Source organism: Rhinolophus sinicus, chromosome 18 (genome assembly GCF_057876585.1).
Source record: "Rhinolophus sinicus isolate RSI-liver-muscle chromosome 18, RSI-T2T, whole genome shotgun sequence".
In the NCBI taxonomy this organism is placed as follows: Eukaryota; Metazoa; Chordata; class Mammalia; order Chiroptera; family Rhinolophidae; genus Rhinolophus; species Rhinolophus sinicus.
Genome location: NC_142518.1, coordinates 77214435 through 77234161, shown reverse-complemented (window position 1 = coordinate 77234161; position 19727 = coordinate 77214435). Strand labels below are relative to the sequence as shown.

The 19727-nt window shown below is 36.5% G+C and overlaps 1 protein-coding gene across 1 annotated transcript in view; it reads right to left on the bottom strand.

The window, feature by feature from the left end:
* ALG13 (ALG13 UDP-N-acetylglucosaminyltransferase subunit) overlaps window positions 1-19727 on the bottom strand; it is a 74350-nt gene that overhangs the window by 27415 nt on the left and 27208 nt on the right. The window contains 13 exon segments of the mRNA XM_074323865.2: window positions 2754-2803; window positions 2917-2949; window positions 5353-5473; window positions 5855-6011; window positions 6437-6550; window positions 6975-7221; window positions 7965-8092; window positions 10630-10730; window positions 11062-11126; window positions 12326-12434; window positions 13600-13675; window positions 15668-15830; window positions 16020-16101. Of these exon segments, the coding sequence (XP_074179966.2) occupies window positions 2754-2803; window positions 2917-2949; window positions 5353-5473; window positions 5855-6011; window positions 6437-6550; window positions 6975-7221; window positions 7965-8092; window positions 10630-10730; window positions 11062-11126; window positions 12326-12434; window positions 13600-13675; window positions 15668-15830; window positions 16020-16101 (1446 nt within the window).

Sequence of the window (19727 nt, the reverse complement as noted above, 5' to 3'; positions counted from 1 at the left end):
AATGTTCATCGCTTCTTAGAAGGCTCTGTGCCTGGACATCTTTAAGTCCTGCATTTGTCCTCTCCCCTTGGAATACTGTGAAAAAATTATGTAGAAACTTACTAGTGATTTGGTGACTAGGGGGTGGTTAATGGAGCACAACATGAAGAGATTGAAAGCTACTGGAATGTATAATAAAGTAAGTTCACAACAAAAAGGAACACGTGACAAGTGAAATTAAAGGGACAAAATAAAGTGTCTACTTTTGTCACCTCTGATGGTGAGATTTTTACTTGCTTTTTCAGTTGGGTGACTATTTCAAGAGATGGTATAAAAAGCATGTGATATGAGAATAGTAATCACAGACTGAGGGGAAAAACTATTATTTCTCTAGAAGGGGCAAAGGAAGGGAAGGAAAAACAGGGGAAGAGAATTACATATCATAGTTTTCTTCACCTTCCTAAAATGTATTGCTTAAACAGGGAAAACAAAAATTTAGTACATGAAGCTACCAGAATTAAGATTAATCACAGTTAGAGAATAGAGGGTAGTTATTCAAATTCTTCAAAAATATTCTAGTTCTCCTCCTGGGTACATGGTAGATTGTTCTGCCTGGCCTCATCTAAAGTTAGGTATGGCCATGAGACTTGTTTGGCCAATGAAATATTAGCAAAAATATTGAGAACCAGTGTTCAATTTTCCTATCTTTAGCCTGCGTCAAGGTGATTGTGAAAGTGCACGTCCATCAGCCATGGTCCTTGAGTCACTATGATGAACAAAGGCCTGCTACCAACCTGCACTGGACATAGAACATTAGCAAGAACACCCATAATGTGTTCAGCTGTTGAGATTTTGGAGGGGTCTTTACTGCAGCCTAACCTAGCTTGACAAAAACAATAATTGTTAACTAGAAGTAGTGGGCTGCTGTAACAAAAACCTAACTTGAGAAGATTATGAACTTACAGCTCTTAATGGAAAAGATTTGGAAAACAGAATGTTAGTTTTGTTTTGATTACTGTTGGCAGAGTTTAGTAAGCTATTTTAAGGTACAGAAAAGTAGCTTGCAGGCAGGAATAAAAGGGAGTAGAGAGTACTTGAAGACAGGGACTTGTAGGGCTGAAGAGGTAAATAAAAGACAAAATTGATTAAGTGCTCTCAACAACAAAGAGCAGTTAAAACTTGGCCTCAAAGGAAGAATCACACCATTGTGAAAATCTGATTGCATTATGTTAAAGCAAGAGTCCAACTAAGACTATAATATTGAGTGAAAACTTGCACTTGGACAAAACGGCTCATGGAAAAGCATCCAAAGGTATGGCTCTTCCATCAATGCCTGATAAGCTCATGACAGTTGCGATCAAGTAGAGAGAGACATAGGGATAAGAAAGCAAAGCATTATAGTAAATCTAAATAGTGTATCTATTATTAAAAAGAATTGTCAGTATGGATATTGGCACATGAAACTAATAGGAATAAAACAGAAAAAGAGCATAATAAATTAATCATACAGCCAGAGAAAACGTGAGCAGAACTAAAACCATCCAACTGAGATAAAATGACCATTGGGCCTCCAATTTTCTATGAGTAGGATGTAGGCTAATAAAGCTGCTCAGTTGCCAAGAAGGATTACTCTCTAATGCCTATTTCAAATACGACCAAGGAAAGAATAGTCTTGGAGTAACCAAGAGCCCCAGAAAACAATGAACCAGCGAGCCCCTCCAGGGGAACAGTCCCCATGCCTAAGTCGGGGGCCTTTATAACATTTGTCCATCATGATGTCAGAATTGCTACAGGCAAGTAACCATGTTTCTCCTATTTTCCCCCTCTCTGAGTGGGAATTTTTACTCCAATTTTCAGTCCCTGCTCTACCACTGTAAATCACGTTTGAAGGGAGTAAATAACTTTATAAGTTTGGTTTTAGTTCTCCAGATCAAGAGGAGCCACATCTAGATCCAATACAAAGAGTATTACACATTTCCCAGAAACCTTGGGCTCTGAGTTTAACTACAATGAATGGAATTTTGGGGCTGCCTCCCTTGAGGTGGAAGCAAGTATTTTGCTTGTAGGAGGGAGTTTGAGTTGAAGGCTGTAGTCCTTAGTGCTGTTAAAATATTTCCAACTTTTTGACTTCCAGGCACAGAGAAATTAGTTCCTCAGTGGGACATGCTCTGGCCAATGAAAAAGAAATGGAAAAGAAAGTGACACATGTCATCGCCAGGTGGAAGCTGTAAGAGCCATTGCACCATTCACTACCTTTTGTTTCCTGCCTTGGCAATCACGGATAGAGCTTCCATAGCCTGAGTGCCTGAGTAGGGCCCACCCAGAGACCTCCACTGGACATGTAGCATAAAAAAGAAGCAAATATTTCTTATATCAAGTAACAGAGATTTATAGACAATTCTTACTAATAGAAAAATCACAAAATTCTCTAAAAAGGCATCACTGCCAATGCTCAAAATTCTTCATGTATCAATACATATTAGGAATACCTCTAGTATCTCACTTGGCCACCAGTGAGAATATAGTGGCATGACTCTCCAAAAAAAAAAAAAAAAAAAAAAAAAAAAAAAAGGAATACCTCTAAATAGACTAACTTCAGAAAGGGAGTGTGAACTTGGATGAGTTAATTTCTGGTTCTCAATTTCTTCATCTACAAAAATGGAATGATACCTGATAACCTCATAAAATTTAAATAAATTTATATGTATAGCTCTTAGAATAGTGCCCTAGGACACAGTAGGAGCTATAAGTGCTTGCCATTATAAAATACCTACCAAGTTTGCTGTAGATTCAGTTGTGCTATAAACACCTGAAGTTTCATATTCTGGTTCCAGAGGATATTGCCAAAGTAAAGTTAAAAAAAAAAAGAGCATTATATTATAGTTGGAAATTTTATAAACAATGATGAATGTCAGATTCTATCTAGATCTCACTGACCTGAAGGATAAATATATTCCTCATGATATCCCCCTAGAAAAAAAGAAGAAGTGTGTTTATGTAGGGCTTTTTAGCTCAGTAGAGCCAGATGACCAGCACTTGTTTTTCTCAAGTTTTATGGATATATGTTCAAAACTAAAATGTATACATCCTTGAAACAAGTCATTTGAGCTTTCATACTAGTCAAAAGATACTGAAACCAGAGATTGGCTGTCCAAGAGTACAAATATCTCCTCTGAAAATTCCCTTAGTTCCTAAAGTTCAGGGAAAGGTGAAAAACCCAGCTGTATCCAATTTTCCCAGTCAGGCAGTAAAGTATGGCAATTAAGTTCACCAGCTCTGGAGTTAGGACTATCTAGATTTGAATCCTGATTAATTACATCAGTTTAGGCAGGTTATTTAATCTTTGTGCCTCACTTTCTTCACTATAAAACCGGGATTAACAGTACCTGGCTGATAGGGGAGTGAAAAGAACATAGCATGGTGCTTGACATGTAATAAATGGTGACTATTATCTGAGTATAAGCCGTAGTTTGCACAGGTGGACATTAAAAGGATTCACCATGTCTCATTTGTTTTTCAGCCTGTCAGGTTAATAATACATTTAAAATCGGTCTGTTCTCAGAGGATGGCTCAATGGACTGAAGTACTTCACTGTAAGACTGGTGTAACATTGAAATGCAGACAAAGTCAATCTTCAATTGGACAGTTTTCCATGAAATAAAACCCCACAGGTCAAAATTGGATTTGATTCTTAAACACATCACTTATCAAACACATACGCATCAACCCCTCCAGACATCAGGATTTAAGGTGAGAACAAAGATTTGGTTACTTTGAATATGCCACTACTGGTGAGCAGTACATATGAAGGTACCCATCGTGCTCAGGGGAAAAGACAAAAGTGTCATGCTGAGTAAAAGAGCACAGCGTATGTATCCTTGAACATATGTATCCTTAAACGCATGCACATGCACATGCAAAACCTTCAGAGATTATCCTTGTGCTAGATTTTTTTGTACTCATTAAATTCTTAGAAATATCTATTTTCTTCCATATAAGTAACAGAAAGGAGAACATCACAGGAGAATAAGGAATTTGATTGGTAAGTTGAGTCATTCAGACTGCCATAATCCACCCAATTCCTCCAGAATTGTTTAAGTAGGCATATATCATTTTATAGTAAAATGGTAAAAATAAGCATACCCCATGGTAAGAGGCACTATAACTACTGTTGAAGGCACATATGCTTTAGAGTCAGAAAAACCAAAATTGAAAATTGATCTCTGCCAGTCACAAAGGACCACATATTATATGCTTCCATTTATATAAAATGTCTAGAATAGGCAAATCCATGACAACAAAAAGACTGGTAGCTGTCAAGGGCTGGGGGGGAGAATGGGGAGTGGTTATTAATGGGTACAGGATTTCTTTTGGGGGTGACAAAAATGTTCTAAAATTGATCACTGTGATGGTTATGCATCTGTGCATAGTTCTGTGACTATCCTAAAATCCAATGGATTGTACAGTTTAAAGAGAAGAACTGTATGGTATGTAAATCACATCTAAATAGAACTGTTATAAAAAAAATTGAATCTGTGACACTTACCAAGAATATGACTGGTCATGTCATTTACCCTTCAAACCTCAATTTCTTTACATATAAAGTAAGGATACCGCATTTCTCAGAGGGATACAGTTTAAGTATTATATTAAATTATAAATAAAATTACTTAGTACATAGGATTCAATGAATAGTATGTTTACAGATCAAGTAGACCTCTTCAGGCAATGAAGTTATTTTATAGCAGTCTTGTAAAATAATAGCCAATTACATGAAAAGCCTAAAGTAGCTACAGCGGTACCTCAGTTTTCTAACATAATCCCTTCTAGAAGACCGTTCGAATTCTGAAATGTTCGAAAAAAGCCGACTGCTAGACCTCAGGATCTTGCACTCAGCGGAAGTCACGTGACATGTTCGACTTCCGAGGCATGTTCGGAAAACCGAAGCATTTACTTCTGGGTTTACGGAATTCATAAACCGAAATGTTTGTCAACAGAGATGTTCGAAAATCAAGGCACTACTGTATTGGAAATGGTGAGGACAATATAAATAGTACCTTACTAATAAGGAATAGATGTTTTCCATACTGAAATCTTACTCAATCAAAACTCACTAAAAACCTATGCAGAGAGCTGAAAAATAAGTTACTGCAATGTGGAGGCCTACAGAAACAGAAGTTTGTCCTTCTGAGAAATACCAAGACATCTTCAAAAACCTAGAAAGCTCTGAGATAAGAACTGGTAACTTTCAAAATGAGCGACCAGAACAAAGTGAGACCCCCCAAACCAAAACTTTAGGTCTATTTCACAGCCCTGATATGCTAATACCAAAAGAATCATCTTTAAAAACAAATTTAGCTGTAATTGACTCACCACTGTCACTCTGGCCATCGCCCTCCTCTGAACTCAAAGTCTGTTTGCCTGAGCTATGTCCTTGCCTTGTGACACAGTATCTTGGATTAGGAAGAATCATTGTAGAGGGTCCTCCATGATTCTGTACCAAAGAGACACACACACACACACACACATACATGCAGTTCTCCCTATACAGTCAGAAAAAACTACATATATTTTTAATGTGCTTTACAACTTTAAAATGTGAGGAAATAATGATCAAGAAAACAGAAATATTAGCCCATACTATATAGACAATATTATTTATCCACCTCTACCCCCTTCCCTAAGAACAACTTAAAACAACAACAACAAAAATGTTCTCTTTTCCCACCTTTAAAAGTGCTAAGATGAAAACTCGTGTTTTCCAGGAAGGGCTTTATTTGGCCATTTGTACAAAAAGCTAAAATTTATCCACATTGCCTTTACTTTAAAAAGAGAAAAATAAACCGCTTATTGAGTAAAGCTTTTAACTACTTACAGGTAAAGTTGGATAAGCAGTCTCATCCCCTTCTTCAATTTCATAAAAAGTAATGGTTTCTTCCAAGCCCCTGGGCATCTGTCCATTCTCTGGGGCAAAGTTATACTGGCACTCCTTATTCATGCAATGCATCTGGCGGTGACTACGTCTAAAGGAACTTAAATAGTTCAAAGAATGAAAAGGGAAAAATGATAAAATATGGTAGTAACTTGATTCTAATTTCTAAATAACAGTACAAACCATCTTAACGTTGACACTTCAAAAAATTTAGCCCATACATTTGTTGCTCAGCAATGAATCCAGACTTACCAATTTTCTCTAACTTTCAACTTAAAATTCACTTACCGAAGTTACAAAATAGCCACGGGGATGTAAAGTACAGCGTAGAGAATATAGGCCATTATGTTGCAACAACTATATACAGTGCCAGGTAGGTGGCGACTAGACTTATTGGAGGAATCACTGCATGAATTACATAAATGTCTAACTACTATGCTGCATACCTGAAACTAACATAATACTGAATGTCAACTGTAACTGAAAAAAACATAAATAAAAAATAAATTTTAAAAATTCATTTACCGAGATCTATAGGAGAAGTTATCATAGCTCTGGCAGCACCTTTTACCTGGGCCAGGGTAAAAATCAACTTTAGGCCCCGCCACGTTATGCCTGTTCATAAAGTGAGATGAATCCCTAAGAATAAAGGGAAAGGAAAACAATGTTTTGTTCACCAGTGCTTGAGTAGTTGCTGTTTGTAATTAAATAGAAATAACACACATCTTCCTAAAAACATCCACCCTACAGGCACTAGGCCTATCTATTATCAATGCATATAGTGCCATACACACAGCACCCATCTCGATGGCATTCTATTTCTACCATCTCTTCAACTGCTCCATATTTTTCCCTAAACTGTGAGCATATGAACCTTCCAATAAATTCATTTGAATTTAAGAATTTAAGTATATATCAGTTCCATCCTCTATTCTTTTCATAGGTAGAAATTACAAAAGAAATCTAAACTATTGTTTCTAAATTCTACTGTAATTCTGTCCAGAAATTATTTCCAGTATCTAAACAGAGAGATGTATTATCTTAAAAGTCAGCTGAACCTTACCTGGGCATCCCAAATCCCCGACCTTGTGCCTGAGATGAATGTTGAGGATGAAAATGTTCACTAGCCATAATATCTCCAGTTGTCTGTGAGTAGTGCATTGCAGGGTCATGCCCATAATGCATACTATGCTGAAGCCTCGGCGGAAGGAGGGGGTCTCCCCTGCTGTAAGCCATGGTCATATAAACCTCTTTTCCTCTAACTTTCTTGAACATCTTCTTCCGTTGCTTCATGTCCATTTCTGACATAACTTTCAGACAAACAAAGAAGTAGCAAATAAGCTTCATAACCAAAAGAAAAGATCCATGGTCTCCCCACCACTCCCACAAATGCCTAAAATGTTCAAATGTTTTTACTAGGAACAAACCAAATAAATATAGGGAGGGAATTTTTATATTTTTTAAGGAGGTACTAGAGCTTCCATTTGGAAGGGCAAAACCAGCAGGTAATTTCTGTATCAATGGATATTTCAACACTATCTTTAGGCAGCTTTGGTCATCAAAATGTAGAGTCAGTCATCCAGTTACCTATGGCACTATTATCCACAAAATTATGTCTATTGATCTATGGCTGCTCCCGTGAGATAGGGCTGCTCCCGTTTTCCTAGTTCTCTGAGAAATCTTTCCCCTTCATGTTTTATAATCTAAAATCAATTCCAGCTTAAGTTTACACAGAGTACTTAGAACAGTGGTTCTCAGTCAGGGACAATTTTGCCAGTGACCCCTTGGAGCACATGCAGCAATGTCCGGAAACATTATGGTTGTCACGACTAGGGGAAGGATGCTACTGGCATCTAGTGAACAGAGGCTAGGGATGCTGCTAAGCATCCTACAATGCACAGGACAGCTCCCCATAAAGTATTATCCATTCCTAAATGTCAGTAGCACTAAAGCTGAGAAACCAACCCCGGAACTAGACTTACATAGACCTTTTTAAAAAGTACAATGTAGGATACAAGAAGGAGAGAATAATAAAAACCTGCAGTATACAAACCAATTTCTGGGACATAGCCCCTGGAAATTTTCTGGTAACCTCTTCCTTTCCGACTGGGTACAGCACACCAGGCAGGAACGGGTGTCACTTGGGTAACTGGTTTTAAGTTAGCCAGCGGAACAACATGCCTTAAAATTAAAGGTACCACCGTGAAGCCATTGCAACAGACTTAATTTTCATTTGATGCACATAACCCACCCTTCCTGATTCATTTTCAAGTGTATTCTACTTAAACCTATTGATATTAGCTTCCCAGTTGATGTTTTCTTTTTAGGTTTAGAAAACCTAAAAGTAGTTTATACAATTTCACAGCTGTTTGTAGTATACATCACATTCCATAGGAAAGATTGTGGCACACTAGTTTACAAATATTTGTTGCCTCTCCTTGGAGAAAGATTGTATTTTCGCACCCCACTGACTTCAGTCTTGGATATGTAACCCACTTTTGCCAATAAAATGTGAGCAGATGCTTTAAGAACCAGCACATGGTTTGTCATGTTCTCATTCTTTCCCTGCCTGTAAAATGAGGCTTGTTGGCCTGGGTCACCTTTGCTGACCCACTATGAACATGCTAAATGAGCAGGAAATGACTTTATTGTTTTAAGCTGCTAAGTGGTTTTTGGTCGTTGGGGTAATATAACCAGTTTGATCATTCTTAAAGTGGATAATAATATCAGTATCACCTGGAAACTTGTTAGAAATTCAAATTCTTGGGCCTCACCACAGACTTACTGAATCAGAAACTTTGGGAACGGAGATCATCAATCTGTTTTAACATGCTCTCCGGCAATTCTGGGGCATGTTAAAGTTTGAGAATGACTGGACTACATTATCTTGATATTGGCAGAGGCTCAGTTAGCAAACCAGCTTTCCAATTAGTATGAACAGTTTTTTCCAGAATTCTGTTGTATTTGATATTTCTAATAATTTGGCTAGTGCCTAGGATTTGTAAACTTTTATACATAGGTATACAGCCACGTGTTGCTTAATAGAGTGGGTAGGTTCTGAGAAATGCGTTGTTAGGTGATTATGTCATTGTGAAAACATCCTAAGTGTACTAACACAAACCTAGATGGTCTAGCCTACTACACTCCTAGGATATATGGTATAGCCTATTGCTCCTAGGCTACTAACATGCACAGAATTTTATTGTACTGAATACTACAGGCAATTGAAACACAATGGTATTTGTGTATCTAAACATATCTTAACACGTTGCGTACAGCGGGGTTTAAATCCCTCATGAAGATTCTCGTGATCCATACGCAACGTGTTAACATAGAAAAGGCACAGTAAAAATGTGGTATAAAAAATAAAAAGTGGTATACCTGCATAGGGCATTTACCATGAATGGAGCTTACAGTACCGGAAGTTGCTCTGGGTGAGTCAGTGAGTGAGTGATGAGTGAATGTGAAGGCCTAAGACATTACTGGACACTATGGTAGGCTTTGTAAACACTGTCCCACAAGCCCTACCCCTGCTTCCTTACAACAGGGTCAGAAATATAACTTTAAAGCTGTTAGTGCTGTCCATGAACCCTTTGAGCTGGATGAATGTGAACATGAAGCTCCATGTAGGTTGGATTAATTGGAAATATTGAGGAGAAACTGGCTGGTTGAGGTGCAGACCACAATAGTGACTGTCAGGGAGTGGAAGGTGGTCTGAGGATCACTAGGAAGAAATCAAGATGTAGACAAAAAGGAACATAGGGATTGTCATGACTATGTGCTATTGGCCACTGCATGTTGGAGCAGTGGTCAGATTAAGAAACCTTGTGGTATTCATTTTAAAAAGGTGTTTAACATGGAGAGGGTGTAGAACTGGGGATGCAATAGTTTGACTTTGGAAATTTTTTTTTAGTTCAATTGACTCTATTGGGGACAAAAGGCTCTCTCTGGCATTAAATTGATGGAAGAAATAAAACTTCTCTTTGTTTTATATCATTACAACCTGAAAATATTCCCAAAGTACAGGGACAGGTTGGCTCCACACTAGCACAGAAAGCTTTTATGGAAGTGGCAGGTTCCCTGAAAATAAGACCAGCTCTAATGCGTCTTTTGGAGCAAAAATTAATATAAGTCTGGCTAGGTCTTATTTTCAGGGAAACATGGTAATACTTGTTAAGGTAGCTCCTGTGGACCTGTGTCCTTGTACAGAATCTTAGGTCCTCAACAGAAAATTTACAGCAATGCACTCTGAAGTACATCAAGCTAGATCTGGGAGGGCTATAATACCCTCTAAGTATGTCATGATGGGGGGACAGGCTCCCCTATGCTGAAACAGGGGGTGGGGATGTAATCTCTGTACTCAAAACTGAGGTGCTGTGAGATAAAGAGAATCTACTATCAAGCCCCACAGATATGCTCCCATCAGAGAAAAGAAAATTCCTCCTGAACCACATATCCTTCTATTTCGTACAGGCAATTCAGCTCCATTACAGTCTTATGGGACCACTGTCATAGAACAAAATATCATTATGCAGCACATATATGTACTGAGTTTTCACACTTTAGCATTTACTTTTACAATTCAAGATAACTTATCTGAGGCCAGTACCAGATACAACTTTGGTTCTCTTACTAGCATCCTGGTGATTCTCAATTTAATATTACAGAAAGGCATCAGGACCCAAAGATTTTAAGAATTCAACACATTATATTCTTACTTTTCTGCCAATTCTTCAATGAAGACTGTTACTGAACTGTTCTCGTTTCCAACTTCCTGAATATGAGCATTATAATATCTTCCACCTGTTTCCAAGCGAACCTGAAAAAGGGGAAGAGACAATAAGAACACGTCTAATCTCAAGCCTATTGGCAGATGTGGCTTCTGCCGAACAAAAATACCACTTTTCCCCAAATGGAGTTGTGTCTACTTATTGAAAAGCAGTTGCTAATCAACACTGCTAGTCTGGTTCAATGGACACAGTATACACTCAAAGAGCCTTACATCTAATGAGAAAAGTCTATAATTAAAATTTAACACAAACATTAAAAATTTTTCTAGCATTTTGTAAATTAGTTTTATTGAACTCATATTAATGACTAAAACCACAATCTTGGAAAAAACAAATTGATTCTTTGCAGAAGGAACTAACCTGACACTTGTCTCCCAAATAGTACTGTCTCCCAGCATACTCTAAGTAATCAGATTTCTGAAGTTCTGTTAAAAGAAAATGAAGAATCAAGCTCAACTGAACTGGTTCCTTTCCTATTATACATCATTTAATTTTCTAATTTACTTTTACCACAGTGTCCTTATAATGGTACCACTAGGAGCTAAAATCTGGGGTGAGAAGTCCGAAAGGGTCATTCTGTCACTCCTGATGGGTTAGGTTATTCCTGTGGTCAATTTAAGGAGACCTGCAATTACAGTTTTGTGCTACAAAACACAAATAGGTGGAAATTAGGAGGTCTGAATCTTGGAGTTGTTCAAATACCAGTAAGGTAAAATTTGAAAGTAACATACTTCACTAAAAAAAGAAAAAAGTAACACTATGCAGCTTCTTCAAAGCCACCTATTATTTTTAACAACTTATTGTGTTCCACCTGGTCTTAACCTCATCCTATACTGTAAACTATACCTAGGTCCACAAGGTTCAAGGAGTTGAATATGAAATATTAAAGGCTACCTCTAAGACAGAACCTTAAGGCCTACTTTGATCAACCTAGTTATCTATTAATAATAAAGGAGAGATAATCAATTACCTATTTCAAGGGTTAGCAAACTTTCTCTATAAATAGCTAGATAAGTATTTTAATGTTTGTGGACCACACAGACTCTGTTGCAACTATTTGACTTTGTCATAAAACTTTATTTATAGACACTGAAATTTAAATTTCACATAATTTTTATTTGAATTTTATATAACATATTGTTCTTTCCTTTTTTTTTTGCCATTTAAAAACATAAAGACCATTTTTAGCTCACAGACCGTACAAAAACAGGTGATAGGCCAGGTTTGGTCCACAGGCCATAGTTTGCCAACAGCTGACCTATTCATTTTTCAATGAGGACAGTCTTAACCCTTTAAATTTAAGATGAGCTTATTTCTAGTTACTAGACGTTTCCGATACTCTTAGTTATCTAAAGGCTGTCTCCACACAATCTTTGCAAAGTTGAAGTTCCAGATAAACATCAGACTCTAAAAGATCCCTTCCCACTTCTAAACCTACTTGTTTTCTCCTTTGGATTCAAATAATGTATTGAATAAGGCAAAAAGCACCTGGCTGTTTTTTTTTTTTTGTGTGTGTTTTTTTTTAATAACAGTATATCGAAAATGTCTCTCATTAAAAACAATTTGCAAAATTATTCTCCTGGATCTATAAGGATTCAAAAGTATCCTGTTGATATTTCATTACCTTTTCTGCTGTCCAACCAAACATCAAATTCTACATTACGATAGATTTCTGGATCCAGAGCTTTGAGCACCTTATAGGGCAAGAGCATCTTTGATGGATTTTCTGGAGACTAAAACAAAAATAATCATGCTACAAACTCACCATCCTTAGCTAAAGTATTCCTTAAGAAAAAGTTATTTTCTTCCTTAAAAAGAAAACTATATACATATGCCTCCCTTTACTTTTTTATTAAAGAAATAAATGTCACAATAAATTTTATTGCGTATTTTAAAAATATGGAGACTAAAGCAAAATGCAGATAATCTAAAAGGTTTTAGATGGCAGAAGGAAATACTGTCTAAAGCAGCCAATTCAGCACAGATCTTATATAAATCAATGCAACACAGGTCAGGATTGAAGATTTAGTCAGAGCTACCAACAAGTTTCATCTTGATATGTACACAGAGGTGCAAGTGTTTCTGTACCCTAAAATCACCTGGAAATAGCTGAAAAGTTTACTTCACTTTGGTCAATATCTGTTGCAATTTCCAAAGGAATTACCTTTTTCTTCTTCTTTCCTAGAAATGTACCATATTCAATACTTTTCCCAAATTACCAGCACTTGGGGCATACATAGAAATTGTTGTAATAATATTTGCCCTACTTAGTTAGCTAGCCTCAAACTGAAGGTCTGCTAAATTTTAGGCCTTTGTAGATGGTACAATTTCTCCTGTTTCTCCAAACAGGGTTATTACCTACTTTCTCAGTAGACTAGGGATAAGCACTATTATTCTTTTTTTTTTTAATTTTATTTTATTAAATTTATTGGGGTGACAATTGTTAGTAAAATTACATAGATTTCAGGTGTACATTTCTGTATTACATCATCTATAAATCTCATTGTGTGTTCATCTGATATGTGGTATATAAACCAAAAGCAACAAAAGAACAAGACAAACAAATGAGCACTATTATTCTTTAATGACAAAAAGAAACCTCATCAAAAGACTGTATACAAACTAAGTATCTATTAGGTTTGTAATATTACTTTAAATTGAACAGTTGCTGAAATTTCTCAAGTGTTCAGTTTGCTTTGAAAAAAACTGTAATTCCATAAGAATAAAAATTCAGAGAACATTAAGCATACATTTTTGGATTAAGACTTCCACAAAGGAAAACCTCAGCTCCCTCCCCCAAACCATATAATTAGAAAGGACCATCTGACCTTAACTAGTTGGAGTTACATTGCTGCAAACCAAAATTATGAAAAGTCTTTGCCCTAGAAAATCTCAAACCTTTGCTTCTTCTGTTCCTTGATTGTACCCCTCTGGTATATCTTCAATATTGCAGCAAGCACCCCACTCTTCAGTCCTAATTAAAAAGATTTAGAACAAAGAGCTTTATATAAATGTAGTAGCTAAGAAACTCAAGCCTAACAACTATTCCACTACCTAGTGTTAAAGCAGCTCAGTTCTAAAAATGAGGCAAATACTTTTTCATTCCAACATTTACATTTATGCTTCCTTCGTATAAGTATGTGCTACAATATACTTAGCAGATTACCTGTTATATTTCATAACTCCTGTGGGGACACATTCTTAAGATTGTCTCTATGATCCCCACCTCTTGGTATTCAAAACCTTGTGCCAGTTCCCTCTCCTTAAGTTTGCTCCTAACCAATAAGCAGGATGTGTATCATTACACTACATAAGAATGTAATGCCTGCCTTGGTCTCTCGTTTGCTGACTATGACTATAAGGAAGCAAGCAGACATGTTCACCAATCCCATATGGCAAGGAGCTGAGGGTTACCTCTGGCTGACAGCCAGCAAAAAACTGACGTTTTCAGTTCTACACCTGCAAAGAACTGAATACTGCCAAGAATCATGTGAGTGGGGAAGTGAATCCTTCCCCAAAGCTCCAGATGGGAACTCAGTCCTGATCAACACCCTCACTGCAGTCGTTTGAGACCCTAAGTAAAAGATCCAGCTAAGCGGTGCCCAGATTCCTAACCCATATAAATTATTAGATACATGTGTTGTTTTAAGCTGCCAAGTTTGTAGTAATATTGTTATGTAGCAATAGATAATACATGCTGCCTTCCTAATACTACTGTTCCCATAAGCCTGAGGCCTTAGGACAAATAATCAGTAAAGGATGAAGAACTTTTACCTTGATATATGGTTGCTGTCCCCTGTATTCTAACTATTGACACCCCAATAAATTTTAATGTAAAAATAAAACCCCTCTTCTACCATATATGTATGTATGTATGTATGTATGTATGTATGTATACATATATATATGTGTGTGTGTGCATGTGTGGATATATATATATCTCGAAAGCATCAAACATCAAAGAAATAGAACTGCAAGACAAAAAGGTAAGACCTGACTGGCACTAAGCCTATCTGAATTTCCAGACAGAACAAGGAATCAGGAAGAAATATTATCTCAAACACAAAGTTTTTCACTAAAGCTGTTCAATAATAGCTGCTTCCTCAGAGGCCAAACATACATTCCTAGTACCATGTTTCCCTGAAAATAAGACCTAGCCAGACAATCAGCTCTAATGCATCTATTGGAGCAAAAATTAGTATAAGACCTGGTATATATTATATTATAATTAGATTATATTATATATTATGCTGGGTCTTTTAGTAAAATAAGACCGGGTCACATATTAATTTTTGCTCCAAAAGACGCATTATAGCTGATTGTCCGGCTAGGTTATATTTTCGGGGAAACACGGTAAGTACAAAAGGCAGACAGTGAAAAGCTGCTAAAACTCCCCTTAGCTTAAGAGACTCTTTTCTACTAGCTGAATGTGTGTCAAGTAACCACTCTGAAACTCAATTACCATCTACAAAATTATGGTGCTGGTTGAGAATCAGTTTTTTACCCAAGTGTGGTCTATGGCCTACCCACATCAGAATACTTGCATGTGTTTGCTTAAAAAGCAGGTTCCTGGCCTCACTCTGAGCTGAAATTTTGTGAAGGTAAGCCACAAAATCGGCATTTCTAACAAGCACCTTCAGTTATTTGTATATAATAAAAGTTTGAGAATCACAGGATTAGACAGTTCTAAAGTTTCGTCTAGCAATAAAACACACACACTCAAAAACTGATTCTGACTTGGACCGAACCCCCAAATCCTGAGCAGCTCACAACATTATCTTTTTGGTAAAACTTCTCTACCCCCATTTAAAAAAAATGTATATTCTTACACATTCGTACGTGTGGGGGGAGGGGAGAAAGGGGGTGTCTAGTCTAAGTCATAAAAGCTTGCCATGTCCCTTCCACTTGCAAATGATGCACAGAGATATGATGGTCTTGTAGCTGATGTCCCCTTGCCCTTTATTACCTATCCTGAGTCGAACTCTTGTAGTCAATATGGGCGTCCTCACTGCCAGGGACAGCACTGTTCCTGTTCTTCTTGGAACCACTTCGAAACAATTCAACTGCAGCCTTCAACGCTTCTTCATCCACAACAAATACATCTTTATAGAGAATCTCATACAATACAGCTAAAGAATAAAAGGCCAAAATTCCAATTGTCAAAGTAAGATTTTTTATAACCATGTGAAAATATCCATAACCCAGTATACAAATTCAATAGGTATCAACAAGGTTTTGAAAGAGCTATTTATGGTGGGTCCCTCAATTTAAAGACTGGCAACAAATCACACACAAACATTTATAAAGCCTGCACATACCCTGACAAACAGCTGCACTTGACTGAAACTGTTTTGAGTACACTGAATCATAATGACCATTACTTGAATAGCAGAGTAGAATCTGAAGAAAAGAAAAACACAGAACAATTAAGTGAATGTCACACATCTTACAGCCATGAAATATTTGAAATTAAGATGTGAATTAGAGGGGGGGTGGTAGATGAGGGTAAAGGGGATCAAATATAGGGTGATGGAAGGAGAACTGACTCTGGGTGGTGAACACACAATGGGATTTATAGATGATGTAATACATAATTGTACATCTGAAATCTATGTAACTTTACTAACAATTGTCACCCCAATAAACTTTAATTAAAAAAAAGATGTGAATTAGAAATTGATAAAGAATTTTTTTAAAAGGTGATTTTAGATTCTACACTTTAGTAATATTATACAGTATTTGTCTTTCTGTCTAACTTATTTCACTTAACATAATGTATCAATTTTATCTTGATAAAGCTGGGGGGAAGTCATTTTTAAAATCTAAATATAGATAAATGCAAGCTATACCTCATATTTTCTTAAGTGACTTTTAAATGCCAAGATGAAAATCATAAGGCTACACTGTGAGCCTCAATAACATTCTTAGTAATATACCAAACAAACACTGATTTACAAATTTACAAAAGATGGGAACTTTTATAAACTGAATTAGTGAACATAATAGAAAGCCTAACAGCAGTCAAAAGACCCTGCTTAACTTCTGCAAAATGACTGGAGACATTAGATCAAACACCTCAAACTCATACTATGGTAGAAGGGACTTCATTCAATTTATTCAAAATGTTATCCATTGTGCTGAATAGCAATATATCAATATACTGCATAGAAGCAATACTGTTAAAGAGACTTCCTTAATGAATTAACATATGAGATGGCTGCAAAATGAGTTAATTTCTTAGCTGATTCCCTTGATCTCTAGCAAACAACAATTCAAAGGCCATGCTTAGGAACCAAAGTATTTCAGCAAAAATGTTCCCTGGCTCCACGTGATGAAATTTGTTTAAATAACTTCTCCAAAACTTTTTTTGAGATTTTGTTCAACCTCTGTTTTGTGTAAGAAACGTAATCCCTAGTGATTAAGTATGTTTCATTTTGAAGCCATTTCTGGTATCAGCAACCTGAGGTACCAAAGATGACTGACTCTCTGTGATCTATGGAAGGATGTTGCCACAAAGCTTCCTTGGCAGAAAATTATGCTAAGAACCAGTTTTTCTACCTTCCTACACTATCCTGGGCTAACTTCTTCCAATAATCAAATTCTCTGATAACAGATCTATTATTCTTCCATAGCCTGTTTCTGAAGTCACAATTCCAAATCAACCAGTATAATCCACTTCAAAGTATTAAGGACAAGTGTCAAGCTAAGGTTTACTCACAGTAAAGTTTAAGTTATGAAGTTTCACCCACCTCAAGGGGTATTTGTATTTAAGAGTTTATTAATCCCAAAGAATAGTGAGCAGATTTTGAAGAGAAGCCCTTTTTACTTTAAACTAGAAGAACTGGGAACTCCAACTGAGAAAGGTTAATAACTAGAGGCAATTGTTAAGGAGTAGTTAAGGGAACTCAGCTAACAAGAACTGGTGAATAAAAAAGGAAAGAAAACAAAGTTGACCATACTATTTCTCTATTCAAGTGGCATGAAGTTCTGTTTTGATTGGAAAAGGCAAAACTCTGACATGATGGCTTTTATGTTCCTGGTGGTATCCCAACATAAAATAATTATCTCATACATTGTGGTGGTGAGTTTGTTGGGGATTTGCAGATGGGATGTAATGGCAGTAAAGTAGTGAAAAAATGAGGTAGATCTATATGACTGATGAGGATATCTAAAAAGAACAAGAGAATGTTAAGTATGAATGAACCCATCTACATTAAAAAAATAAATGCAAAGAGAATGATATATAGAAGGATACCCACCCAAACTTTAGTTGTAACTATGAAGCACGAGACTGAAGAACATGGGACTTGACTTTTTACTCTACTTTTCCAGATTTAGGTTTTATTGTGTTTTTAATATTTCTATTCTTTCTAGATAGAGCAAATGGGCTGAATGAAGATGGCTAGCTTCCAGTAGCATTCACTTTGACAATGAGTAACTAAAATGAGGAGTTAAATCAATATAGAAGGTGAAAGATACCAAGATGAACATCAGGGATTCATATCTTTGAAATGTGCTCTAAAATATATTTTATGGGAAGCTCATTAATAATGTTCACTGTTTTTAACAGTTATTTTTGAAAACCCCAACAATTCAAATACAAATCTTATGATCTGAACTCAGTGACAGCAACTAAGTTTTAGGCAAAGCAAAGTGTCACACAAGAAAAGTACCCTGCTGCCACCTGGCTTTTCCATACTTGAATTTCAATATGAAGCAACACACTTACTTTACATATTCCCAAATCATACACACACACACACACACACACACACACACACACACAGTATCCTGTGTATGCAAATACCCAATTGTTGATTGTAGAAATAACCAACACGTCCCGTTCCCATGAAGTTAATCAGTTTGTGAGAAAAACAAGAGACTAGTAATTAACTATTTACATGTTAAACATTAGCTCTGTGTATATGTATGGATGATACTTATTCATGACATTCTCATGGTTGCACACACTCAAAAGCTTACATTTTTGTACTTTCATGGTTCCCAGTGGGTGTTTTCCCCATTATCTCTGAGATGTATAAAACTCATTTCAAAATGGAGCTGTATAATTTTGTGGGAACTATGAAGTAGGTGTATGAATGTTCATTATACAAGTCTTTTAACTTTTCTCTTTATGAAAATTTTAAGAATGAAATGGGGGAAAACTGAACTGCAGGTTTAAAGTGTCCTGGTAAAGATCAAAATGTCTAAATCTCATCTCAGGCAAAGCTGTATACAATTGCTGAAACAAAAGCTAATGCTCCTCTCCCTCAGACAATTCTTATTACATCACACCTTTGTTTAAAAACTTGAATGACTGTTTAGGGGCAATTGTACTGATATCTGAAATTTACTTTGAAATACATAAAAAATTAAGACGGACTGATGGATGGGTAGAGATGTGATTAAAAAAAGGATACTAAAATATTAACAGTAGACTCTAAGCAGTGGGTATATGGAATGCTGACTGTAAAATCCTTTTTTTAATTGAAGTTTATTGGGGTGACAATTGTTAGCAAAGTTACATAGATTTCAAGTGTACAATTCTGTATTACATCATCTATAAATCCCACTGTGTGTTCACCACCCAGAGTCAGTTCTCCTTCCATCACCATATATTTGATCCCCTTTACCCTCATCTACCACCCTCCTCCCCCCTTACCCTCTGGTAACCACTCAACTATCGTTTCAGTATGCTTGAAAATCTTCACAATAAAATACTAGAAAAAAGCTTCAATGAACTATTCTGTACAAAGAAAAGTCAAATTCTTACACATCCTACTATACCTTTCATTATGTAACTCTAGCCTATCTTTCCAATACTGCCCTACCCCCACTCAGCTACGTGAGTCCCAAAGGGTCTCTTGCTTCCAAGCCTTTGCATATAGTGTTTCCTCTGAGTAGAGTGCTCTTCATACTTGTTGGACTCATCTTTTGATACTCCACTGAAATGTCACTAACACCATGAAACTTTCAAAATTCCCTCAAGCAGAGGGAAAGACTTTTTCTTCTATGCTCTTTGCACG